This window comes from Microplitis demolitor, chromosome 2 (assembly GCF_026212275.2).
Source record: "Microplitis demolitor isolate Queensland-Clemson2020A chromosome 2, iyMicDemo2.1a, whole genome shotgun sequence".
Lineage (NCBI taxonomy): Eukaryota > Metazoa > Arthropoda > Insecta > Hymenoptera > Braconidae > Microplitis > Microplitis demolitor.
The window spans coordinates 23806110-23829344 of NC_068546.1; the positions used below are offsets into that span (position 1 = coordinate 23806110).

The window sequence follows — 23235 nt, forward strand, 5'->3', positions numbered from 1 at the left end:
AATTAAACGAAAAATTTAAATTTGAAAGACACTAGATGTCACCACCTGCTTTCATATTTTTGTTATTGAAAATAAAAGTTCGTATTCATCAGCAGACAGTTTTTTAAATAAATATTAAAGTTGTCGTTTAAAAATGAACGCGCCACCGACATTCGAGTCATTTCTTCTCTACGAGGGAGAAAAGAAGTAATTAATTACTATTATTATTATTATTGTAATTAATATAAGTATGATAATTAAAAGTATAACCTAAACTTGCAGAATCATCAAGGAGCAGGATACCAAAGTACCGAACGCCGCTATTTTTACTGTCAACAAAGAGGATCATACTCTGGGAAACATGATCAGGAAGTAAGGATTTCATTTTTTTTTTATGGTAATTTAATTATTTGCTTATTTTATTTTAATTTTTTAGCCAATTGCTCAAGGACCCGCACGTTTTATTCGCTGGTTACAAGGTTCCTCATCCTCTGGAGCATAAATTTGTTATAAGAATTCAAACTACGTCTGACTACACACCTCACGAAGCTTTCATGCATGCGATTACTGATCTTATTGCCGAACTCTCGCTCTTTGAAGAAAGATTTAAGGTAACTGATACATACTTTGACATGAGTGTGAATGTAGCTGACAGTTATCAATTTTTTAAATTTAAAAATATGTGAATAAAATTTAAATCGAATATCTGCTACACTCCTACTCATTACTTTGACAGCTGCTGTCAAATAAATAATTCGAGATAACTGGTCACTGTTGGTACTCACATTAACGGAAATTCAATTCTCTACAACTTTGGTCTGATTAAAAAATACCGTGGGATCAATAGTTTAGAAGATAAACCTCCAGCTCCAGAAATGCCAGCTGTCAAAAACGCCTGACATTTAAAACTGACGTAACTTTTAAACAATCGATCCTACGATAATTTGTAATCAGACCAAAGTTGTAGAGAATCAAATTTCCTATTATTTGAATACCAACAACGTATACCTATCCGTCATATTTTTTATATATTTAATATATTTACTAAAGCGACATAATTTTTTCAGGATGCCATCAAAGAGAAAAAAGAAGGACTAGATTAAATTGTACGTTAATTAATTTTAAATAAATAATTTCTTTTATAAATCTTGTGGTTTTATTTACGAGTTATCATGGCATGATAAAACAGACTACCATGTCATCCTTTAGTCTCCTTAGCATCTCAAAACATATTGAGAAACTTTCTAGTTTAGTTGAAAATTAACAAGAAAAATAAATAGTAAATCAAATTAAATTAATTAATTAATAACAACTGGATCGTTTGCGGTAAGTACTTGCAATTAAATATTTGAATAATTAGGCAGAGTTCAGAATAAAAATTTAGAGGTTATATCTTGGGTTATTGATGGATATAATTCCTGAATAAATTTAAAGAAAAAAGCATGTCAATATCATGCAATTACACTTGACTAGAGTACCAAGTACGTGACACAGTTTAACATTTGTAATTAAATAATAACGTGGGAATATTCATAAATTATCGCCATGTTTCTTAGCTTTGACGGTCATATTTAAATAAATAAATAAACACGTGGTTCAATAAATCAATTGTCAGAGCAAGGATTAATTTGCTGGTTAATTTGATTGACTGACCGCCTGATCTTGCAGTGGTGTTGCTTTTACGAATGATTAATTACCGTAAGCTGAATAAATAAATAAACGTAGATGCATAATGTAATTGGAGATTGAAAATGATTTGTCGGGTTGAGTTTAAAGGTTTCCATGCCACTATCGATTGTAGACGCGCGCATTAGTTTGTCCTATATTTTAAAAGCACGAATCTAAACTCTCAGTTTACTAGTACGTGTCGGGCAACCTGGCCGTCATTTGTGCTGACCCTTTTTAACGAGCAATGGGTCGTATATTTTGTGATAATCAAGACCTAGATCAGGACCCAGTCAATCCTCAGCAAAAAGATCAAGAGCAAGGCCAAGACCAAGACCAAAATCAGTGTCAAGATCAAAGTTACCAGTTGTCTTATTCAAAAGACAATAATAAATATATAAATGCATCAATATCGACGAAGACCTCCTCGTCACGAGGGTCCAGTGTCATCATCAAGGTGACACTAGTCTAAATTCGTGATGCTAAACGTATCATCAGAGCTACGGAGTTGCTGCTCACTGCAAGCGACCTTCGGGCCGCCTGAGCAAAGGAAAACGAGACGATTGAACGGGTTACAATTACCTCTGCATCCTCAACAAGTGGCCGGTTGGTTTGTCTTGATTGGACTGACCACAAGCACTGGTCTGCTGGTGATACCGCAGCTGGCACCGGGTCTCCGAGAACCCATCACTTGTCTTCTAGCTCTGGTCCTTCTGATCCACGTGCTCGCCCACATCACGGCTCTGCTCTTGGATCCAGCAGACCCCAAAGTCCGCCGTCAGCCGACGAACCTCGTGGTCCCTGAGTTCGATCGTACAAAACACCTCCATGTTATTGAAAACGGGCGTTGTCATCTCTGTAACATCACTACGAGCTGCAAGCGCACTAAGCACTGCTCAGTTTGCAATAAATGCGTACGTAATTTCGATCATCACTGCATGTGGCTGAACAACTGCATCGGTGGGCGCAATTACGCGGCATTCATTGTCTGCGTTGTTTCAGCGATCACAGCAGCTCTGACAGTCGTCGGATTAACGAGTGCTGAAGTCACAGCGACCTTTGAGTACTGGAATAAAAATTCAACGATGGACAACATTACGCTGCCTTTTCTGCCGATTCAAGGCACCAGCTCACTCGTAATTATTTCCGTCGTTGGAATTTTGTCAGCAATTGCCGCTGCTCTGTTGATACACCTGTGTTTCTTTCACGGCTACATCGCGTGTCTGGGACTAACAACTTACGAGTATGTGAGAAATAAACGTGAAAAAAACGCCAGCAATAATGCATTGCAGCACCAGAATCAACAGATTAATAATGAGGCTGCCAACGCTTTTTGCACGGAAATGAACCAATATCACTTTTGCAAAACGGTCAGTGCTAAAGAGGGTAATCAGCCAGATTCAAATCAAGTGTTTATATGCTCAACTCACACACAGTCGTCGAATAACGAGATAAGCAAAGAGAAACGTAACTTTCATTTGTATTTTTCTTACAAAACTCACAACGACGCAACGTCGATCGAATTGTCATCGAGATCAACGCTGGATGACCAGGTACTGAGAAGACCAAGCATTGAGCAGCCGATTGAGCTGAAACCTTCAACGCCGTCTCCAGTTTCCTGCTGCTTCTCCATCATGAATCATCACAACTGGTCCGAGAAGAGGAGCAAGCAGAAAAAGTCTCGCGAGACCGAGGAGAAACCCATGACTCGCTGCACTACTGTCCGCAGAATCCAGTCATTCCTAAGAACGCGACTCAGAAAAAATCCACGAGCGCGGGCTCTCGAAACCTCCAGAAGCCGTAAAAATCGCGTGACTCCTGTCACGAGTCCAGACTCAGACAAGGAACTCCAAGTTCAGACAATCGCAGTGCCAGTTTCCCCGAAAGATCCTGATGCTGTTGTACAGAGACCAGTTAAACTTCCACCGCTTAATCTTCCGTCCAGACGCAGCCAGACGTTGAATGGATCCATCGATGGGTTGGACTCTCTAGCAGCCTCCAGCGAAGTAATTTTTGCGCTGCCTGTTGTCAAAAGAACCCAGCACCGGATTCGTCGTCCGTCGCTCCATCGCCGGCCCAGGTTCAAAATGAGCCCCCATATCACGCAATCCGCCCAATTGTCGCCGATTCCCGAATCGGAATTATCGAAACCGGCCTCGCCGCGTTCGCCGCAGCTCAACCACTTTTCCTTTCCTCCGACTTCAACCGACTAATCTTTTTAAAACTTTTACAAACAAGAGCTTACTTAATGTATCATAAGTGATGATAGTGTCATTGGATTTATTTTTTTAGCAGCACGTTCACGAAACGAGCAACGAATAGAAAGTTATTTCCATCCGTCCTGCTAAGTCCTAACTCACCATCATTCAAATCTACTGATCATGTGTAAATAATCGTACATATCCTCGCTATAAACTCCATTTGAATAATAATCAAAGAAGAAATGATTACTACTAACTGATAACTGATAACTGGTAAAAAAAACAATAAACTCGCTGTTATTTAAAAGCTGATAGTTCAATCCCCTCAGTACCTGGTAGAGACTGGTACCTAAAGGGGAACAGAAGTAAACGAGTGATTGTCAAGCCGTACATCCTCTACTATCCTTAAAAGGAATCTCGTTATAATCGCGTGACAAAATACTTTGTACTTTGTAGCGTGCGTGTAATGGCAGTCACGTAATGTGTAGCCGACTGGTAATAGAATAGGCTGGCTGGTTGAAATGGTTTTAAATAAATAAAAAAGTTCATAAAAATCCATTTTTTATTGTAATTCTAAGTCGTAATTACTTCGGAAATAGCAAGTGAATAAAATAGCTGGTAAAAAGTCATTGACTTGCTGTTAGAAATATAAATACTCATTTTTATTTAATTGAACCTTTCAGATGACTGGTAATGTTTGGAAAGATTTAGGCTCTCCCCAGTTCGTTTTAGCTCCGATGGTAGACGCAAGTGAATTAGCATGGAGATTATTGTCACGTCGTCATGGCGCCCAGTTGTGTTACACTCCGATGCTTCATTCGTCGGTATTCTGCAGGGATCCGAAGTATCGGAAGGAGTTTCTTGCTAGCACTGATGAAGACCGTCCGCTGATTGTGCAATTTTGCGGTAATGATCCTGATATTTTGCTGGAGGCTGCGTTGTTGGCTGAGCCATACTGCGACGCGGTTGACATAAATATCGGGTGCCCGCAGGCGATCGCCAAGCGCGGACACTACGGCGCTTATTTGCAGGATGACTGGGAGTTGCTGGAGAAAATTGTCGGAACGCTGAGTAAGAACTTGAAGATTCCTGTTACCTGTAAGCTGAGGGTGTTCACGGAAATAGATAAGACTGTGGCTTATGCCAGGATGTTGGAGAAGGCTGGTGCTAGTTTGCTGACAGTTCATGGCCGTACCAGGGAGCAGAAAGGTCCGCTGACGGGTTTGGCTTCTTGGAAACATCTAAAAGCTGTCAGGTATTGAATTTACTAAATGGGATACGGAAAAGATTTGGTCTAGGATCTGGTGGATTTTAATTGATATCTTTTCAGAGAAGCCATCAAGATCCCGATGTTTGCTAATGGAAATATCCAATGCCTAGAAGATGTCAAGAGATGCCTAGAAGAAACTAAAGTCGAGGGAGTGATGACTGCTGAAGGAAATCTGTACAATCCTTTCATCTTCGATGGGATCAACCCGCCGTCATGGGAACCGGCTCTAGAATACTTGGACCTAGTGGAACGCTATCCAGCCCCTGCTTCATACATTCGCGGGCATCTGTTTAAAATATTCCAGCACCTGTACGTTAACTTTCTCTCCAAAAAATGAAAACTGATTATTTACGGCAAGCTTGTAACGATAGTGTAGACTTTGTTTAACAGAGAACGCCGAGGAACGCGCACTGCTGGCGAGATATTCTACGATGGAGTCCTTTAGAGATGTCGTAGATAGACTGAAGAACCGGTACCTGCCTTACCATGAAGGTAAACAAGTTTGGAACCCTGGTAACCTGGCTGATTGTAATTTGGTGCTGCCGCCGTGGATTTGTCAGCCGTATGTCCGGGATGCGCCCCAAGTTCATATCGAGAAGGTCACAGCCAAACAAGTAGAATCTGTATGTATTTTATGATTACTGATGATTAATTGGCTTTCTTATTAATTGTTTATGTCTGTTTCAGCATGAAAATAGTAAAAGAAAATTTATTGATGAAGAAGGAAATCAAATATCACGGAAACGAATGAAAAAACTCCGTCGCGTTGCTAGACGCCCTTATCAAACATCACCGAGTGCACGAAAACATTCGATTTTATGTGAAGATTGTCCTAATCCTAAGGTACGTTATCGCGTTTTGAGTCAGGGGTCAGAAAATGAGTCTAATCTCACGTCTTCACTGAACTTATCCCAGAGAGAGAATGAACTTCAGAATCACCCCACTACCAAACATTTCTAAACTGCGCATGCGCAAAAGTGGGGGAATATTTAGGACACAGAAGTGGGAGTAAAAACCGAAAACACCCGAAGTATTCTCTCTTGCTGGGATAATTTTTCACAAACCAAAAATTTCTGGGCGACTTACTCTCTAGCAAGATATTAAAATTTTAAATTTGAATTTTTCTAGGGTTCAAAGTGTGAGTACAATTTATGCCGGCAGTGCTGCAGGAACAAGTGTTTCAATGAGAACTTAAACTGCCCAGGACATCGTAATTTGACGAAAACCCGCCGCGAAGTCGCAACTAGTTACGCCATTAAACGATTCAATGACATGGCCAAGAGATGATGATGATGATTGATTTTTTAAGTTAATTTAAAAAATTGTGTAAATATATACATAAATACATGAATATTTTGTTTTTTAAACATTTAATTAATAACTTGTACTTGCATACAAGGTCGTCTATGATTATTGAATATGTTAATCAATAAATAATAATTATTTTACACATGTACAAGAAGTTCTGGGTGGATACCGCTACGGTAACTACGCAGAGGTTGCGAATACGCCTGCGAGATTGCCAACAATGGGAGGATTTTTCTTAGGATCCACGGCGGTAGATGCGTTGATTATGTCTTGTTTGTCGCTGTTTGTTTTGCTGCTCCAGTTTTTTTTGCTCAGCAGGAGCAAGAGCATCAGCGCTGGCAGGTGGATCAGCGAGAAACGAAACAGTTTCCGAGAACTTGCGCTGTCTGATTGTTTATAAAAATTCCATGCTAAAATGACCATAATTATAAATGTTGACGTTCATTTATTCGTTGGTTTTTAAATTTACTTGATAAGTACTCACCTAGGTAGAGAAAATATGCATTCAGAGGTGTAGAGAATGCAGCAAACCACCAGTGGGTGACATCTAGAACCGGCGCTAGGTAGGAGAGACCCGCAACAACTGCTGTGTACCTCAGAGCAGTTCGACGACAAAGCTCAGGATTGGTAACAGCCATCATGCGGTATCCGGCGCGTGAATAGTCGGATCTTAGGTTCCAGGAGAGTGCGTTGAAGTGCGGGAACTGCCAGGCGTAAAGAATTCCTGACATTATCCATGCACCGGGTGAGAGAATGTCACCTGCGCAACCTGCCCAGCCCATCAGAGGTGGTATAGCACCAACTAGAAAATCATTCATGGGTTTTTTTGTAAAATTTTCTAATAATGAGTCTAAGGAAAAATTATTTTTTTTCTTTGGAGTTGAAATTATGTAAAAAATTATTATGACCTTTGCATTTGTGATAAAATTTCCTCTTGTATGAGTACCCACATCGATATATTTAGACGAAGTGCATTTTGACGGATCATCAGTCAATCAATTAACAGTTTAAATGAATAATAAGCTTCTAATCGTAATGTAGCGTTATGAGTACTCATTTTACGCGGAATTTTATCAGCAATAAGAATATCATATTCATTTTATCTCAACAAATTATTTCTGCATTACAAATAAAAATTACCTATAGAGCCGACCCAAGTATTGCAAATGGAATACCTCTTCATCGGTGTATAAACAAGAGTGTACAGTACTAAATTAGCGGCGCCTAGAGCGGTTGTTAAACCATTAACTTGAAAGTAGAGCAGAGATAGCCCAGCGACGCCCGATAGTCCTGCGAAAATAATCGCCTGCCCAGGGGTCAAGTGCCCGCGAACAAGAACACGGTTTTTCGTCCTCGACATCTGGGAGTCAAAGGGTACTTCGAAGAACTGGTTAATGGAATTTGCGGTCGCTGATACCATTCCAGTTCCCAGTGCACACATGGCGAAAGTCATCGGATCAAAAACACCAGGTGCTAAGGCGTAGCCTCCCATTGTCGTTATCACCACAAGAGCTGTAATTAATTTTGTAACGCATATATATATCTTAATACGCATATATGAATCTATGCTGGATTTTTTTTGACAGAGTATTCAAAAGCTTGCAACTGTAAACTTACATGTCAGCCGTATTTTCGATAACATCAGACAATATTTGTGTAATTTCGAATAGTCTAATTCAATAACCCGCCATTCAGGTTCTGGCAGCTTTTGTTTTATTTTCCTATTACTTTCTACATTATTATTTTCCAGCGGACTAGATAATACTGCGTCAGGAGGTACCAGAACTGATGGATTTATTGACTTGAGAGATGATTTCCAGTTGGGTGATAACGATATCCAAGGATCTTCTTTTGGAGCTGACTCTTTTGTCGCTGGTCTCGCTGTGTACTAAAAAAAAATAAAAATTAACTTGGCTACGGGCTGACATTTATCTGACGTAGAAAAATTTTACTCACAGCTGAACTTATGATCCTGGGTATGCATGCCGAGTGTTTACAGAGTTTACAGAGGCGGGAAGTGGATAAAATGAATAACATGATACTTGTTCTAGTACTTAGCTGTCATTCTGAACAAACAATATATTTTTATAAATATGGAACGTGTGACATAATCGAATCATAACCTAGAGCGCGGTTGGAATTTAAAAATTAATTTCTTTATAACTTTGAATAAAACTCACATGTCTTTGGTTGACTTTAACCGCAGAAATTTATCGCTGCATAATTAAACTCAGTACTTGCTAATTAATTTTGAAATTTATATTAATATGGCAAATATAAATATATGTATATCAGCACATTGTTGTACTTGGATTTTTAATAATTTCGAAAAATCGAGTAAATTCTAGGAAATACATTTTTATTGTTAACGCATGCGCATGAGAATTCATGCGCGCATTTTTGCGCGGGAGATTTCCCAAATTTGAAATACTCCAATATGATGTCTTATTTAAAAATCAGTTGAGATCACAAGTTATTAAATGTAATTAATTAATTTATATAAATTCAATTAATTTAATAATTATTCATCTTTATTTAGGAAATTTAAATAATTTCTTTGTGTAGAGTTACATTATGTTATTGTAGAGGATTAATAAATATGAAAGAAATTTATTTTTCTTTCGAGTCTCACCTCTATTTACAAAAAAAAAAAAATAATAATAATAATAATACAAAAAAAAATTACCCAATACAAAATTTACATAGATTAGTACGCATTGACTACTTGTAGTATTATGTTAAGTTAGTCATCAAATAATAACAAAGTAACAAAACTATACAAATCAAGTAAGAAGTACAACGAAGACTTGAAAGTGTACATAACAACCTCAGTCGTTCGCAATCGACTCTTAAAGTAACGCAATAATTAAATTCATAATTATGTATTGTAAATTATAGTAAAAGTAATTTTTGGATAAAGTATTAAAAAAAAAAAAATTATATAAATATATAACAATGAAATGTAACATTTGGTTAAAATTAGCAATTTGTTTTAAGTCGGCTAAGATTTTTTAGCCATTGCGATACCGAGTCCGAGGATACTCGCAAGTCCAACGATCACCCCTCCAGCTACAGCCATTCCTACCAGACCCTCTGAAATAATTCAAATAAATAATTTATTATTGCAATTGCAAACAATTCACACAAATTATATATTAAATAATATAAAACATTCCATTAACAGACTCAGTAATAAATCACGGGATTCTTCAAAACTGAACTTGATAAAAAAAAAGTAAAAATAATTTCTAGATGAAATAGAAAAAAATTAACTACCTTTTTCCATTTTTTTTCTGATACAAGTTTCTAAATCTTGTACTTGTTTATTTCCTGGTTCAACTTGTAAAAATGCTCGGACATAATGAAGTGCTTTGGTGTACTCCTAAAAATTTAATTTTCAAAATTTTATAATAAATATAAATTTTAGTTTTTATTTTTACACGAATAAAATATTTTAATTTAAATTACAAATAAATAAAAATTCAAAATTTTAATTACTACCAAATACTGATACTGAAATCAATAGACGTCAGATAATTAAAATTTTTAAATAAATTAAAAAATATCAAATATTTGAAAATATGGAATTCTTCACATAGATTTTTAAATTATTCTCGTAAAAATCAATAAAAATCTTGAGTTCATTTACTTATTTAAAAAAAAAAAAAAAAAACTCAAATAATTCAAGTGTAAAAAAATCAATAAAAATAAAATATTATAATTAAAAATGAAATTACTTTAATCCGCGCATTTCCAATAGCTAAATAATAAAGACAATCTCTTTTTTCAGCGTCTCCGTGGTTATTGAACAGATCTTCCAGCAGAACGATTCCTTTTCTTATGTCCGATGGATATTTACTTCGTACAAGACACCAAGCATACTCGAATTGTGCTTTTTGAGTTACGTTCGACGTTCTCAGCTGCTCATTGTATATATTTTCAAATTTCTAAATACAACAATTAAATAGTCAACAATTATTTTATCATCAATACATCTCATTACTAGAATTATATCATCTGACGCAATACGCCGCCTTTTAAAATTTAAATCTCTTCTCTATTAGATTACATTACTTATACTTTTGTATTGAATTACTGATTAATTAATGATCAATTAATTATTTAAAATGGAGGGTAATTAATTAATGAGTAATTTGTAAATTTAATACGTACTTTCAAGTCTTCTGACGACACAACCTCATTCAGTACATCTTCCATTGTTCTTTTTTAATTATTTTTCAAGATTTAAACTTGAATTATTTTTTTTTTTTTTTTTTCCAATAATTAGTATTTTTTTTTTTTTTAATTTTATTAATTATTTATTTATGAGAATAGAAAAAAGTCTTGAAATGTCAAAGATGGAGCAAATTTATTTCCTTTTTATTCTTTAATAATATATTATATATATTTATATATCAGAACATATATTTATGTAAGTATATATATTTAAAGGAGAATTTTCATGAAGTAAATTTCAAGAAAATAATCGCTGACACAAATGGAAATAAAAATGAGAATATAACTAAACAAACAAAAAATATAATTTTGAATTTTTTTAAATTAAATTATTTGTAATTTTAAAAATATGTTAGAACCAACTTTACAAGCATTGTCATCAATCAGAGTTATTTTAGCAAGTGGATCTCCAAGACGACGGGAGATAATTAAAAATTTGGTAACAATTTTAATTTATTGCTCATTATAGTGACAGCAGACACTTTTCTTTTTATTTTTAAGTAAACAAATTAAATATTAAGATTTTTAAATATTTTAAATTCAAAGTAGAAATTTTTTAAATTGTTGATAAAAATATTACGAGTGTTAATGTAGCAGACGAGATAAATTTAAAATTATAAATAAACACAATAAATAATTTAAAAAATAATATTTATAAAAAATGCACTTATTCATTTTTGAATTTTTTAAATGTGCATTTTTGTAAAATTTAATTTTATTAATTATTGAGTCTACTAATTAATTATTTCAAATTTCTTTATCAAAAATTTGAATTCACGATCCTGCAGTTAGAAAACAATTAACAATTTTTGAATTTTTTTTTCAACAAATCAATTACAAAAAAAAAAAACTAAAAATATGCGCATGTAGGAAATTTAAAAATCTATAAGTGCAATTTTTTTAAATATTTTTTTTTATAATTTATCATTTAAAAAAAAATTCAAAAATTACTAGACGGCTAACTTCCGTATTTTTAATTCAGAGTAGAACTATTTTTTATTATTTAAGTGTCGGGTTCAGTTTGATAAAATAATCCAATAATTTGAATTTATAATAATATTTATTACTATTATTAATTAGAAATAAAATAATTATTTACAATAACATTTTGTTACAAAGGGAATAAATGTTGAATGTATAACATCAAAGTACGACGAGAACCTTGATCGGAATAAATACAAAAATCATGAAGATTACGTCAAAGATCTCGCTTATTACAAAGTACACGATGTTTATAATGATTTAAAAAATGACGCTCCAGTATTAATTATCGGTGCTGACACAATTGTCACACTCGGAGACAGTATTTTTGGTAAACCAAAAGATTCAACTGATGCTGTAAGAATATTATCCAGGTCAGTATCCACTGAAAGCAGCAGAGAATCAAAAATTCTAGATCAGAGAAATTTTAGTCCCGGTTTTAATTTATTCAAAATAATAAATTATTTTTATCCAAAACACTTTCAAAATTTTCTGCATATTTACAAATTTTTAAACGTCTGCTATTTTCATTACCAAAATCACTGACAAATTTAACTATTACAATTATTGTCAGTTGATGACGCTGATATTTAAATCTGAATTTCAGTCTAGCAAACAAAGAGCACGTTGTTTATACCGGCGTATGTCTGAAGACACCCGACAAAGAGATAAAATTCCATGAGAGTGCGAAAGTTAAAGTCGGAGACATCACCAGGGAGCAGATCGAAGCTTACGTCAAAAATGGCGAGCCAATGTAAGTTATCAAGTGATTAATATAATCAAAATCTATATATTTATCTATATATATCTTACATTAATTACAGGGACAAAGCGGGTGGTTATGGGATCCAAGGGGTCGGCGGTTGTTTGATAGAATCTATCAACGGTGATTTTTATACAGTAATGGGTATGCCACTGTACACTTTAGTTAAACATTTAAATCAACTGTACTCGATGACAAAATAAATTTACGTTTGTTGATAATCATCAGCTAGCTCTTGCTCTTCTTCCCCTCCTTGATAGAGATGACGTAGCGCTGGGCGACATTTAGCGGGGGTGAATATCCATCAGCATAGGACGCATCCTCGAACAAAACTTCGTACTCTTCGGTGGCTGAATTCGGCAGCTGGTTGACGACAGCTTTGTAGAAGCACGTCGTCTGCGGGTAAAGGGCCATTACGATGGAACCTTTTGGAAACAGGGCATGTGGGTCAGTGTCCGGGTTGGCTCTCATCAGTGGCAGCGGTACGACGCGTCTTCTAGACAAGGTATGACGGTCTTTTTGCTCTTCGTCGATGTCGTCGACCTCGTACTTGTTCGTAGTCGGATTAAAGTGCACGACCTCTGCGAGGATCCAGTTTTCCTCTTCGTCAGACGAACTCTTCACCAGCGCTGCTACCATGTCGCCCATTTTAGCGACGTAAGTTGACTCCGCTGGTACTGCGCCGCAGAGTGCTGGCGCTTTAGCACCAGGTGTTTTTCCCACGTAGAGAGGCAAAGTTGCGGCAGTACTTTGCAGCATTTTCATCAAAGCTCCCCGACGTATTGTCTCCTTATTTCCGGCATTGCGCGCTTGGATTCTACGCTCATTTCTGATGGCACGGATTTCATTGATTTTGCTTAGAGCTGAGCGCAAAAGTTCTTCCTCTTGCTGGGCATCTTGTATCGCTGAATTGTATAGAGTTTTTAGCTTCTGTTGATAGTACGGAGTTATTTTGTCATCTGGAGTTACTTTTTCATGAGCTTTTGTTATGTTATTTAAATTAACCTCTGATCTAGTCCGTTCATTTTCAATATCTTTCACTAGTTGGTATATATTTTTCAAACGCTCTTGGATTTGATGAGCAGCCGCATCTGCTGTGAATGGCATCGCGCTTTTGTTTTATAATTTATTTATTTTTAAATATTTATGATTATTTACACTACACATCAATTATTTTTTCTTACTTTAAAAGAGGTTATTATTATTATTGTTCAAATATTTACTGTTTATGCTTGGAAGTCAACTCAAAATAGATGGCGGCACCACTGAATTTCCTGATTGAATCCCTAAGCTACTTTAGCTTGAAATTGACAGTAATTTAATGACAATTTAACAGCCAGAGTTGGAATTCCACTTCCAGTAGTAAAAATGTACATCCAATTGTATAGCGAGTTGTAAACAAATTGTCATCAAAAACAGAAATGTCCGAAGTTGACAGACATTTGATGAAAAATTCAAGGAAACTTCTGACTTTACCATTTTTGACAGCTTGTATACAACTTGCTATACAATTTGACGTAAATTTACTACCCGAAGTTTTGCTGTCAAGTTTTCATCAAATTCGGGTAGCAAATTTCAGATAATTTCAATGTCAAATTGCTGTCAATTTCAAGCTAAAGTGTCTATTAGGGGAAGTCTTACACTCGAAATTTTTTAGCGCTGCAATTTAAATTAGCGCGCGCATAAAAAATTCAATTATCTTTTTTCTCATGAGTAAGCACGTGCTTTTTCAAAGTATAACTGCTACAATATACTCTACGACAAATATCACACTGGAATTGTTTTTTCCCAATAGTGCAAACGTGTTGTTGCAAAAATATTTTTTTAGCAAACTTCAAGTGACAAAATTTGCACTCGAAAGGTGTAACTCCCTTGTGACCGAGCATGTGCTTTTCGAAAAATTTTTTCTGAGAGTAGTTTTTCTTACAAACGTTACACTTGAATTTTTTTTGTTCACTTTTCTGTGCGGGGGATTTAATTTTTGAGTGACTGTCAACATGTCTTTTTAAATTTCTCTTCGACTGATAAACTTTCCCGCAAATTTTGCAATCAAGTTCTTCTGTCCTCAAGTGACTGCGAATGTGGACCGCTAGATTTACTTTCCGAGTGAATTCTGCCTGACAAATGTCACACACGAGCGGTTCCTTGCTTTTGTGCAAGCCCTGCATGTGTCTTTCTAAAGCCTCGGCAGTATTGAAAGTTATCTGACAGCTTTCGCAATTAAACGGGCATGTTTTGGCGTGAAAAAGCATGTGACGTTCCATGTTAGTCTTCAGCAGATAAGTTTTCTGGCAAACATTGCATTCGTATTGAGCCGGTTCATTAGCGAGACAAACGTGATTTTGCAAGCCTTGTTTGTATGCGTAGAATTTGTGACAAACGTCGCACTTGAATTTACGTTTGTCAGAATGGACTCTCATGTGTTGATTTAAACTTAATTTCTTGAGAAATCTTACGGGGCAAATAGGACATGGAAAGGAGTTTCTGCCTTTGTGATTGGTACGCATATGCTGCTTCAGCATACTTTTATGAGCGGTTCGATACTCACAAATCCTGCACTTAAGTGGTTGCTCTCTCGAATGAATAAGCACGTGCTTCGCTAAATATTCTTTCGAGTGATACTTTTTTTGACAAATTTCACACTTGTGCTTATTTCTATTTCTTTTCTTTTGTCTCTCTATTTGCATCAGCTCTGCAACAGGAAATTTAATCTCTAGTATTAAAAATTCTATTTCTTTGTGGGGCTGTATTTAAATTACGTAAAAAAATCTGAAAACCGGTGGACAATGTGGGCCAACTCCAAAACTTCCCGCCATTTCCGAGCTCTCTCATTTTAATTTGTAAATTTTTTAGCTTTTCAAGTTCAAATTATCTATTTTTAAAAATTTTTAATTTTTACGGCGGGAATTTAAAAATTCAAATGCAGGAGGGAAATAAATAAATGAATAAGTGAATGAGGGTTCAAAAATGATCAAAAATTTGTTACGTAATTTAATTACTGTCTTAAAAAAAAAAATTAATTTTCACCCACCTGTCAAAATATTGGATTTAGCATTTTTGGCTCCGTATGAAATTCTATTCATTTTCTTTCTGTTCGGCTTAAAGTTTCCCGCTAAAGGATCAGTGTCATTTTCCACAGGAATATTTATAGAATTTTCAAATGAACATGAGTCTTCATAAATAGTATCATTTTCAATTTTTATTTCCGCAGTAATCAAACTTTCATCAACTGCAGCCTCGTTAACTAAACTTCTGTTTGTTTGAATAAATGTCTGTACATTACCATTATCTCTATCAGTTTCTGTAAAAGAGTTTTCTTGCTCACACAATGATTCAACTTTTATTATTTGAACATTCAGTGGATTTGAACCATCACAGTCTTCATTTATTGAACTCTGATTACTTGATGGTATTTTACTTCTGTCATTACCATTGGTTATATTATCAACAATTAGGATTCCATTATTTACGCGGAACGTTGATGAGCTCGTGCTAATCATCTTGAATGTCTTACCAAATTTTATCAATAAATTCTCAATAAAATTCTCCTTTACCCAAATCTATAAAAAAAAAACCATCATTAAAATTTATTGCTGTCAAATAATCAATTATAAATTTTATTTAATTTACCAGTCGTATCAGATAAATCTAAATTCTTATCACCATAATAAATCATCTGATTCAAAGTAAATTCAAATTATCATAAACAAAAAATTGTATCATAACTTTATCACTGCAACGAAATAAATAATAAACAGGTTATATATTTATTACTTTTAATTAATATTTAAATTCAAATGAAAAATGACTTTAATATTTAACTACTGATTATTTAATAAATTAATACCGTAATAAAAATTTTTGTCTTCTGTACTTTGGTAAATAAATTAAATAATAAACAAATATATATGTACATGTATCTATCATATGATATCAGAAATCTTCTAGATCCCAAAAATTTCAAATAAATTATCATCCGAGCCGGACATTAAATTTAGTCCATTTAAAAACCGCGCGGTTTCGCTGCCTGCACTTTTTAAAAAAACATTTTAAATAAATAAAATATAATAATAATAATAATAATAATAATAATTACTTATTGTCATACTATTACATAAATAATATATAAATTTATGTATTATTTCGTAACCCAATTAAAAGTAATTAAATTTAATAGTCTAGTGGAAATTTTTACAAGAAAAAAAGAAAGTAATGTAAAATTTAAAAAAACCGCGCATGCGTAATTTGAATAATTTTAGTTTTCGCGCTGTTGTGTGGGTGGTTGTGTAGCTGACAACTTGCAACAACACATGATAAAATACACGCACACATAAATCCAGGGCACGGAAGAAAGAAAGAATAAGAGAGATTGCTTGCGAAAAGGAGATTTTACTCTCTTTTAATATTTTTTTTTCCAAAGTCCTGATCTGCCTCGAGCCCGAAGTGACTCGAGGTAAGAGGGCCAACCGACGATCAGGTTACAAATTATTTTAGTAATCAAAAATACATAATAATAATTAAAAGTATATTTGTTACAATTGGAAATAAATATAAAAAACATTTATCAATTTAAGACTGAATTTAATTACGACTGCTAGAGGTAATTTACGCACAATGTCCACCGCTGATGAAGTTTTTGAGAGTTGGGAGGAAATGGAGGCATCTGGAGTAAGTTATAATTACATATATATGTCTATATATATATCATAAATTTATTTTTACTCTTATTATCAAGCTAACCTAAAAAACGTATTACTATTTTTGAATTTTCGTTTTAAAAAAAATTCAAATATGATATCAAATATTAACTAATGACTCATAGCACATTTTGTTGGTTAGTTTTTTTGAAAGTATCGATAACAAAGTAACTGATGTCTTTGTTTTTTTGTCAGGCACTCGACAAAAAGCTCAGTGGATTACAATTAAATAGTTTGGGAAGTCTGGAGGACCGACAATCCAAGTGAGTATTTTATTTTTTAATTAAATGAGCAGTTGACGTAAGAAAATTGAGATTAAAAAAAAATTTTATGTATTTTTAGAGTTGCTGGTGCGAATACAAATGGTAGGATGATTATTCTAGGTGATGATAGTGTTAGGTCACAATATGTACCTCCAAAACCAACTGTTAAAATATTGAAGCGACCACAGAGTGATTTACGGGGTAACGGCGATGGCCAAATGTCAAATGGTGATAAACCTAAACAGCCAATTAAATCATTGAAACAAGTAATTATAATTTAATTAAATTTGAAAAATATTGTAAAATTAATTACACGATCACCAGAGTCCGCTTATACATTTAATTTATTAAATTATTTATTTTTTCTCTGTGAAAATAGCAGACAAATTTAAAATAATTTTTTGAAATGAAATTTTATAAGAGAGCGGGAGATCGAGTATTTTATTTTGTGTAATGAATTATTTAAATAAAATGTATTTATTATTTAGAGAGAACAAGAGTACGCGGAAGCGCGAAAAAGAATTCTTGGAGAAGAAAGAAGTCCCGAAGAAAAATTAACCCATGAAGTAAATAAAATTCAGTCGAAATTAATAAGTCAAAGTCGGAGCCCTACTGAAAGTACTTCCAGTAATAAAATTATTAATCCAATTAATAATCAAGTTATCAGAATGCCCATTGGTCCAGACGGTACTCGCGGATTTAATGCAAGGAGGTAGCAAGGCTACGCCATTTAAACAGCTGTATATATATTTATATATATGTATATATAAATACATATAATTATATATTTATATATATATGTATATACTATCTTCATCAGCAAACAATAACAAAAACAAAATATGATTATAATAATAAAGAAAAAAATTCCTCGGTAATTTAATTGAAAAATTTTTCTACTGTGGCTCGGGGAGAGGCGGCTATGAAGGTCGTCCAGCAGTGAACAGCAGCAGCTACTCTCGTGATCCCGACCAACTGGCTCTTCAGGACAGCTGATGAATTTCGTTAAATTCATCAGCTCAAGATACTGGTGGATCTTAAACTCCTGCACTGAGTCGTGAGCTAGAAGAAAAAAAGAAAACTCTTGTTATTTATTTTCTACAAATCAGCGACTAGCAGAGGAGGAAAAGTTCTCTAGAGCTGTGTCCTAGAGATAAATGAGCTCGAGTTATTTAAAACAGCAGCATTGTTCTGCAACGTTCATCTGTTCATTGCAAATTTAACCCATTTAATTGATAATTACATTAATTGCATAACTACATTATTAAATTAATAATTTAACTTTCACTCTCTCTCTCTATTGACATTTACTTTTGTGATTTACAAATATTTATAAGTACTTCACTTAAGTTTTAAAACATTACTATGACAAATTTTTCATGTACATTATTTAACATTTATTGTTTTTTCAGTATGTAAATATTTCTTTGAATTAATGATAATAAAAATATTGTTTAAATATTTTTTTTTTTTTTACATCTATCCCTTTTATTTTAAGGGGTAATCGATTTTAAATTCAATTTAATTCAGGGCCTAACACTGGAGACCTAAAACAGAAAGTCCAGCGTTTTTGAAATCTCAACAGAGGACTAGAAGTTTCGTATTTTCAAAAATTCTTTTTTTTTGCATATGAGAAAAATGCTACTTTATTTACAAGTAATTTGTTTATAAAAATTACAAAATTATCTGTTGTCTGCTACTTTAGTATAATATTATTTTTAAAAATACAAATAATTATTGTAAGAGCAGATTTTTTTTTCTGTTTTTTTTTTTTTTTTTTTTTTTTGACAGCAAGAATGTAAAAGTGTAAGTAAGACAGATATATAACTTTATTATCATAAGATTGAAGTTTTCTGACGGTAATGGCGTGTTAGTAAATATATATATATATATATATATATATATGTATATGTATGTGTATATATACATAAAAACTGGTATTACTCAGTGAAGTCATCATGGCGCATGTCGAGTCAGGTTTTGCGTTTGGAAACGAGACGCCTGTGGGCAAAGTCGCTAAAACGATAGAGATTAATAACGGGTGTGTTATAACACCCACTTGTGATATGAACAAGACTAAATCATCAATTGGTTTATGAATAATATATATTATTACTATTTAATAACAAACTTGTGATAATTGTCAGTGAGATGGCCGAGTCTACCGGGCCAATACTCCATGTCATTGTCGTTGGTTTTCATCACAAGAAAGGATGTCAGGTACAGATTGTCAATATTCTATTGTTGTCATTTATTCATTTATTATTTTTAAATATAAATATTTAATGACAGGTCGAGTATTCATTTCCTCCGCTGGTTCCTGGTGCACCAAATGAGTGTCCTCTTGGTTGGAAATACCTTCCAACCTTGGCATTACCCGATGGTTCCCATAATTACGATGAAGATACTGTTTATTTTCACTTGCCCAGCATTACAGATCCCAAAAAAACAGTCTATGGAGTCTCTTGCTTTCGTCAAATTCCCGTTGAAGTAAATATTTATGATAATAACAATATTTAAATTAATTATTGATCGCTAATTTAAAATAATTTTTTTATTTAGAAATTAATAAATCGAACTTCTGATATGACCCGAGGCACTGTGCAAAAATCTGTTTGTGTGCTGAGTACTTTACCACTTTATGGACATATTCAAGTTAAAATGCAATTAATAACTCATGCTTACTTTGACGAAGGAGATTTCAGCAAAGTTTCATTGTTAGAAGACACTTTTAGACATCTCAATGCTTGTATGAGTGGTGACAGTCAGATACCACCTCAAGTATTTGTTGGTAATTATAATTATATTATTATTTAAGCTGTGCTAATAGTTTGAACTACGAATTATTCGTATCTAGTTAAATCGAACGACTTGAAATTGAAAGCTGATCAGAAGTTTTCTCCATTCGAATCGAATAATTTGAATTTTAAATCGCATACTCCTAATTATTATCAATAATTAATTAATATTTATAATTGATAATTAAAATAATAAACAATTTTTTTCCAGGTTTATCAGCACGAGATTTTATAATACAATTTCGACATAAAGCATTATTGTTATTTAAATTATTATTACTTGAAAGAAAAGTTGTATTTTATCAGTCACCTGTTCAGCCACTTTGTGCTGCAATATTAACATTATTATCATTACATCCGGGTATGATTGAAAGTGGGTTACGAAGAGCAGCCTGTGTTAGGTAAATTATATTTTATAATTCAAACTTTCATTTATTTATTTATTTAATTAATTAATATTTTTTAAACTAGACCATCAAGACCGATGTCACCGATTCCAAACTTCGATGAAGATGACGAAGTCTCTCATACGGATAAAAATTTAATATCATCAATAAATGTAGAAATAACTAACTCCGACTGCATTGATGTTGACCAGAGCGATCGGACAAATGAAAATTCAGTGCGGGTTGATAATAAAAATCGAGTCGAATCAATGGAAATTGAAAAAAAATATATTGATGATACGATAGACAATTCGTCATTGTCTATGAAGAATAATAATCAAGTGGATAATTTAAATAGTAAAATAATAGACGTTAATTCAACGAGTGAATTTAATGATGGGTATAATAATGATGAAGAGACAAATGGATCTAAAGATCTGTCAAAACTAACAGAAAATGTCCATCGTGTACAAAGTTCAAATACAATTAATTTTACGATGGGTGAAAATGATGGAATTTTACCTCGGGATACGAGTAATGATGCACTTTCTGAAGCTCGAGTTACTTCTAATATTACGCAGTTAGCTCACGTTAATCCAGAACTTTGCGGTTTGCCGCTGAATATTTTTACAAAGGTTTTAATTTTTTTTTTTTTTAATTCAGGTCATTCTCAGACATCCCCCACTTTTTTAAGAATATTTAGTAACTTTGAATTGTTATTACCTTTTGCAAATTTAATGGATAGTTTTTTAAAAAATTGAAGCATTTGAAAAAAAAATTGATTGCAATTGTCATCAATTAGAAGCTAAACGAAATTCTGTAAATAAATTTTAGCCCAAAAATTTGACAAGAAGATTTTTTAGTTGATTGATAAAATTTTGATACGGTAATGACAGTTAAAGGTCATGGAATATTTTTAAAAAGTAAGGGGGGGGGGACATTGTCTGAGAATTCTCTGAAATTAATAATAAAAAATATATAAATTTTAATAATTGAAAAATATTTTTACAGGGTTATCTTTGCTTGCCATATTTATCTTTACCTTATCTAGACCTTCTGGGTGACGTAAATGTCCGGGGGTACATTGTAGGAGCGACGAATGTTTTATTTAAACAAAAGAAACAATTAATAGATGTACTTATTGAGGTAAAATAAATATAACTATTCAATATTAAATAAATATGATAAGAATATAATAATTATTGCTGGCATTAAAAAGGTCGAGAGCGCGAGAATAGAAGCAACTGACCCAGAACTTCGTCGCCAACTTCATCTAACGACAGAAGATCTACGATTCGCTGATTACGTTGTGAGACACGTCGCAGAACCACGTCGTGATGTATTTCTCGATGGGGTAGGATGGGAAGGTGGCGATGAATGGATTAGGACACAATTTCGTGTTTATCTTCTCAGTTTACTTCGAACGTCAATGCAATCAGACACGCGGCAGTCAGATCATTTTAATGGAGCTTTTGTTGCCGCCTGGAAAATGACAAATAATTATAGTCAGTGGTGCGATTCCGTTTATCCGGAAATAAATAACGTGGAACCTGGACATCCATTCGCTGGTCAACTTTCTGTTCAAGATATGAAATTAAGATTTTCCCAGTATGTTTTTTATCTTTAATTTTATATTTGTTATTTTAATAATAATTTAAATTAATATTCGTTTATTTATTTAAAAGTACGATGCAAAACACCGAGAGTGGAAGAAAAATAAACCAAGCGATGGCAACAACTGGCAGAGCTGTTGCTACAACAGGAAAAGCCGTTGGTATGAAAAATCCTTTTTTTCTGTAGACTGTGAATGTCAAGTTTTTAATTTAAAAAAAATGTTTAAAAAAAAGGTGGTGCACTTTCTCAAGCCAAAGGTGCCTTTTCAAACTGGTGGAGCACCTTGACGACAATACAACCTGGTGAAGTTGAAATACGAAATGATAATGTGAACCAAAGTAATATTACTTCTGATGACAATGATAGTGAAAATAAAAAAGAAAGTAACAATGACGTTACTAAGGAGCTGGATACTCCAATTAGTAGTACAGGTACTACTGTAGTTGTCGATTAATAGTTGAATTAAAAAAATAACCAAATTTTTTTTTCGTCTACTTCACACTGAACTGATGTTAGGATTAAATTATATAAATATATATATAATTTGTCTCATATATCTAGTATGAGACTGATGAATGTTGATGCTTATACTTTTTCAATGAATGAAAAAAATGTAGATTGTGTGAGTGACGTACTTTTTTTTTAATTACGTATTTATTTAAATTGTTAAGTTTTTTTTTTTTACTATTTTTTGTTATGTTAGAAATTATTTAGATTAATTTTATTATTTAAGAAAAACAAATCATTCATTTATTTAATTATTTATTTATATTATTTTATTTTAATTATAAAATTTAATTTGCCATGACAGTTACCAGATAATTGCGTAAAAATATCTTCCTTATACAGGAAAAAATAATTTCTTGCCTTAAAAAAATTTTTTTACTATGAATTGAAAACAAAAATTTTCTTAGGACTAGAAAAAATTTTTTTTTTCTGTATTTATTTTTATTTAAAAAAAAAAAATTGTAAACGTAGTAATGAATTTGTATCGAATTTAAAATCTCGTAAATATGAAATTAATGCGGACATTTAATTACTGTAGATTTGTTTTTTGTAATTAAAATTTAATCT

At 33.3% G+C, this 23235-nt stretch overlaps 10 protein-coding genes across 12 annotated transcripts; 6 read left to right on the forward strand and 4 right to left on the reverse strand.

Moving 5' to 3' along the window:
- Nucleotides 1–32: 32 nt before the first annotated feature.
- On the forward strand, nt 33–1125 carry LOC103572092 (DNA-directed RNA polymerase II subunit RPB11). Its single transcript, XM_008550504.3, has 4 exons — nt 33–186; nt 262–351; nt 416–590; nt 1047–1125. Exons 1-4 carry the CDS (start codon nt 134–136, stop codon nt 1080–1082), a joined length of 354 nt encoding a protein of 117 aa, XP_008548726.1. The 5' UTR covers nt 33–133; the 3' UTR covers nt 1083–1125.
- A 43-nt stretch (nt 1126–1168) lies between these two features.
- Nucleotides 1169–6489, forward strand: LOC103572094 (tRNA-dihydrouridine(16/17) synthase [NAD(P)(+)]-like). The gene is made up of 6 exons (XM_008550506.3): nt 1169–1305; nt 4529–5100; nt 5176–5424; nt 5492–5738; nt 5803–5958; nt 6244–6489. Exons 2-6 carry the CDS (start codon nt 4529–4531, stop codon nt 6400–6402), a joined length of 1383 nt encoding a protein of 460 aa, XP_008548728.1. The 5' UTR covers nt 1169–1305; the 3' UTR covers nt 6403–6489.
- LOC103572093 (uncharacterized) lies at nt 2104–4515 on the forward strand. Its single transcript, XM_008550505.1, has one exon. The coding sequence runs from the start codon at nt 2124–2126 to the stop codon at nt 3855–3857; it is 1734 nt and encodes a 577-aa protein (XP_008548727.1). The 5' UTR covers nt 2104–2123; the 3' UTR covers nt 3858–4515.
- Nucleotides 6490–6510: 21 nt separating the features above from the next.
- On the reverse strand, nt 6511–8765 carry LOC103572095 (protoheme IX farnesyltransferase, mitochondrial). Its single transcript, XM_008550507.2, has 6 exons — nt 8604–8765; nt 8380–8489; nt 8041–8311; nt 7564–7935; nt 6908–7225; nt 6511–6833 (listed from the first exon to the last, which is right to left on the reverse strand). The coding sequence occupies exons 2-6, from the start codon at nt 8458–8460 to the stop codon at nt 6604–6606; spliced, it is 1272 nt and encodes a 423-aa protein (XP_008548729.1). The 5' UTR covers nt 8461–8489; nt 8604–8765; the 3' UTR covers nt 6511–6603.
- A 183-nt stretch (nt 8766–8948) lies between these two features.
- On the reverse strand, nt 8949–10809 carry LOC103572096 (mitochondrial fission 1 protein). Its single transcript, XM_008550508.3, has 4 exons — nt 10597–10809; nt 10161–10370; nt 9700–9805; nt 8949–9516 (listed from the first exon to the last, which is right to left on the reverse strand). Exons 1-4 carry the CDS (start codon nt 10639–10641, stop codon nt 9425–9427), a joined length of 453 nt encoding a protein of 150 aa, XP_008548730.1. The 5' UTR covers nt 10642–10809; the 3' UTR covers nt 8949–9424.
- Nucleotides 10379–12624, forward strand: LOC103572098 (dTTP/UTP pyrophosphatase). Its single transcript, XM_053743172.1, has 5 exons — nt 10379–10557; nt 10876–11098; nt 11779–12014; nt 12248–12394; nt 12465–12624. The coding sequence occupies exons 2-5, from the start codon at nt 11009–11011 to the stop codon at nt 12604–12606; spliced, it is 615 nt and encodes a 204-aa protein (XP_053599147.1). The 5' UTR covers nt 10379–10557; nt 10876–11008; the 3' UTR covers nt 12607–12624.
- A 7-nt stretch (nt 12625–12631) lies between these two features.
- On the reverse strand, nt 12632–13514 carry LOC103572097 (SAGA-associated factor 29). The gene has a single exon (XM_008550509.3). It carries the CDS (start codon nt 13508–13510, stop codon nt 12632–12634), a length of 879 nt encoding a protein of 292 aa, XP_008548731.1. The 5' UTR covers nt 13511–13514.
- Nucleotides 13515–14076: 562 nt separating this feature from the next.
- LOC103572099 (zinc finger protein OZF) lies at nt 14077–16364 on the reverse strand. 2 transcript variants are annotated; one of them, XM_008550512.3, is made up of 4 exons: nt 16251–16328; nt 16034–16136; nt 15435–15963; nt 14077–15095 (listed from the first exon to the last, which is right to left on the reverse strand). In XM_008550512.3, the coding sequence occupies exons 3-4, from the start codon at nt 15901–15903 to the stop codon at nt 14095–14097; spliced, it is 1470 nt and encodes a 489-aa protein (XP_008548734.1). In that variant the 5' UTR covers nt 15904–15963; nt 16034–16136; nt 16251–16328; the 3' UTR covers nt 14077–14094. The 2 variants fall into 2 exon arrangements, with proteins under 2 accessions (XP_008548734.1, XP_008548735.1); XM_008550513.3 differs by lacking the exon at nt 16034–16136 and having other exon boundaries at nt 16318–16364.
- Nucleotides 16365–16697: 333 nt separating this feature from the next.
- Nucleotides 16698–18773, forward strand: LOC103572100 (SUZ domain-containing protein 1). 2 transcript variants are annotated; one of them, XM_008550515.3, is made up of 5 exons: nt 16698–16880; nt 16978–17071; nt 17296–17363; nt 17443–17629; nt 17852–18773. In XM_008550515.3, exons 2-5 carry the CDS (start codon nt 17018–17020, stop codon nt 18077–18079), a joined length of 537 nt encoding a protein of 178 aa, XP_008548737.1. In that variant the 5' UTR covers nt 16698–16880; nt 16978–17017; the 3' UTR covers nt 18080–18773. The 2 variants fall into 2 exon arrangements, with proteins under 2 accessions (XP_008548737.1, XP_008548736.1); XM_008550514.3 differs by having other exon boundaries at nt 16698–17071.
- Nucleotides 18774–19331: 558 nt separating this feature from the next.
- LOC103572101 (late secretory pathway protein AVL9 homolog) lies at nt 19332–23078 on the forward strand. Its single transcript, XM_008550516.3, has 9 exons — nt 19332–19583; nt 19656–19853; nt 19926–20154; nt 20373–20562; nt 20633–21182; nt 21559–21693; nt 21767–22155; nt 22233–22321; nt 22395–23078. Exons 1-9 carry the CDS (start codon nt 19515–19517, stop codon nt 22613–22615), a joined length of 2070 nt encoding a protein of 689 aa, XP_008548738.1. The 5' UTR covers nt 19332–19514; the 3' UTR covers nt 22616–23078.
- The last annotated feature ends 157 nt before the right edge of the window (nt 23079–23235 follow it).

Excerpts from the sequence above, each read along its gene's own strand:
- LOC103572092 (XM_008550504.3), top strand. The coding sequence starts at position 134 with ATGAACGCGCCACCGACATTCGAGTCATTTCTTCTCTACGAGGGAGAA. Across the intron at positions 187-261 it reads CTCTACGAGGGAGAAAAGAA|AATCATCAAGGAGCAGGATA; the intron begins GTAATTAATTAC and ends CTAAACTTGCAG. Across the intron at positions 591-1,046 it reads TCTTTGAAGAAAGATTTAAG|GATGCCATCAAAGAGAAAAA; the intron begins GTAACTGATACA and ends TAATTTTTTCAG.
- LOC103572097 (XM_008550509.3), bottom strand. The coding sequence starts at position 13,510 with ATGCCATTCACAGCAGATGCGGCTGCTCATCAAATCCAAGAGCGTTTG.
- LOC103572101 (XM_008550516.3), top strand. The coding sequence starts at position 19,515 with ATGGCCGAGTCTACCGGGCCAATACTCCATGTCATTGTCGTTGGTTTT. Across the intron at positions 19,854-19,925 it reads TTCGTCAAATTCCCGTTGAA|AAATTAATAAATCGAACTTC; the intron begins GTAAATATTTAT and ends TTTTTTATTTAG. Across the intron at positions 21,183-21,558 it reads CGCTGAATATTTTTACAAAG|GGTTATCTTTGCTTGCCATA; the intron begins GTTTTAATTTTT and ends ATATTTTTACAG.
- LOC103572095 (XM_008550507.2), bottom strand. The coding sequence starts at position 8,460 with ATGTTATTCATTTTATCCACTTCCCGCCTCTGTAAACTCTGTAAACAC. Across the intron at positions 7,936-8,040 it reads ATCGAAAATACGGCTGACAT|CTCTTGTGGTGATAACGACA; the intron begins GTAAGTTTACAG and ends AATTAATTACAG. Across the intron at positions 7,226-7,563 it reads TACTTGGGTCGGCTCTATAG|TTGGTGCTATACCACCTCTG; the intron begins GTAATTTTTATT and ends ATGATTTTCTAG.
- LOC103572093 (XM_008550505.1), top strand. The coding sequence starts at position 2,124 with ATGCTAAACGTATCATCAGAGCTACGGAGTTGCTGCTCACTGCAAGCG.
- LOC103572094 (XM_008550506.3), top strand. The coding sequence starts at position 4,529 with ATGACTGGTAATGTTTGGAAAGATTTAGGCTCTCCCCAGTTCGTTTTA. Across the intron at positions 5,101-5,175 it reads AAACATCTAAAAGCTGTCAG|AGAAGCCATCAAGATCCCGA; the intron begins GTATTGAATTTA and ends ATATCTTTTCAG. Across the intron at positions 5,739-5,802 it reads CAGCCAAACAAGTAGAATCT|CATGAAAATAGTAAAAGAAA; the intron begins GTATGTATTTTA and ends TGTCTGTTTCAG.
- LOC103572099 (XM_008550513.3), bottom strand. The coding sequence starts at position 15,903 with ATGATTAGCACGAGCTCATCAACGTTCCGCGTAAATAATGGAATCCTA. Across the intron at positions 15,096-15,434 it reads TAAATCCAATATTTTGACAG|AGCTGATGCAAATAGAGAGA; the intron begins GTGGGTGAAAAT and ends TTCCTGTTGCAG.
- LOC103572098 (XM_053743172.1), top strand. The coding sequence starts at position 11,009 with ATGTTAGAACCAACTTTACAAGCATTGTCATCAATCAGAGTTATTTTA. Across the intron at positions 12,015-12,247 it reads GCTGTAAGAATATTATCCAG|TCTAGCAAACAAAGAGCACG; the intron begins GTCAGTATCCAC and ends TCTGAATTTCAG. Across the intron at positions 12,395-12,464 it reads GTCAAAAATGGCGAGCCAAT|GGACAAAGCGGGTGGTTATG; the intron begins GTAAGTTATCAA and ends CATTAATTACAG.
- LOC103572096 (XM_008550508.3), bottom strand. The coding sequence starts at position 10,641 with ATGGAAGATGTACTGAATGAGGTTGTGTCGTCAGAAGACTTGAAA. Across the intron at positions 10,371-10,596 it reads TGTCGTCAGAAGACTTGAAA|AAATTTGAAAATATATACAA; the intron begins GTACGTATTAAA and ends TGTTGTATTTAG. Across the intron at positions 9,806-10,160 it reads TTGGAAATGCGCGGATTAAA|GAGTACACCAAAGCACTTCA; the intron begins GTAATTTCATTT and ends TTAAATTTTTAG.
- LOC103572100 (XM_008550514.3), top strand. The coding sequence starts at position 17,018 with ATGTCCACCGCTGATGAAGTTTTTGAGAGTTGGGAGGAAATGGAGGCA. Across the intron at positions 17,364-17,442 it reads CTGGAGGACCGACAATCCAA|AGTTGCTGGTGCGAATACAA; the intron begins GTGAGTATTTTA and ends ATGTATTTTTAG. Across the intron at positions 17,630-17,851 it reads CAATTAAATCATTGAAACAA|AGAGAACAAGAGTACGCGGA; the intron begins GTAATTATAATT and ends TTTATTATTTAG.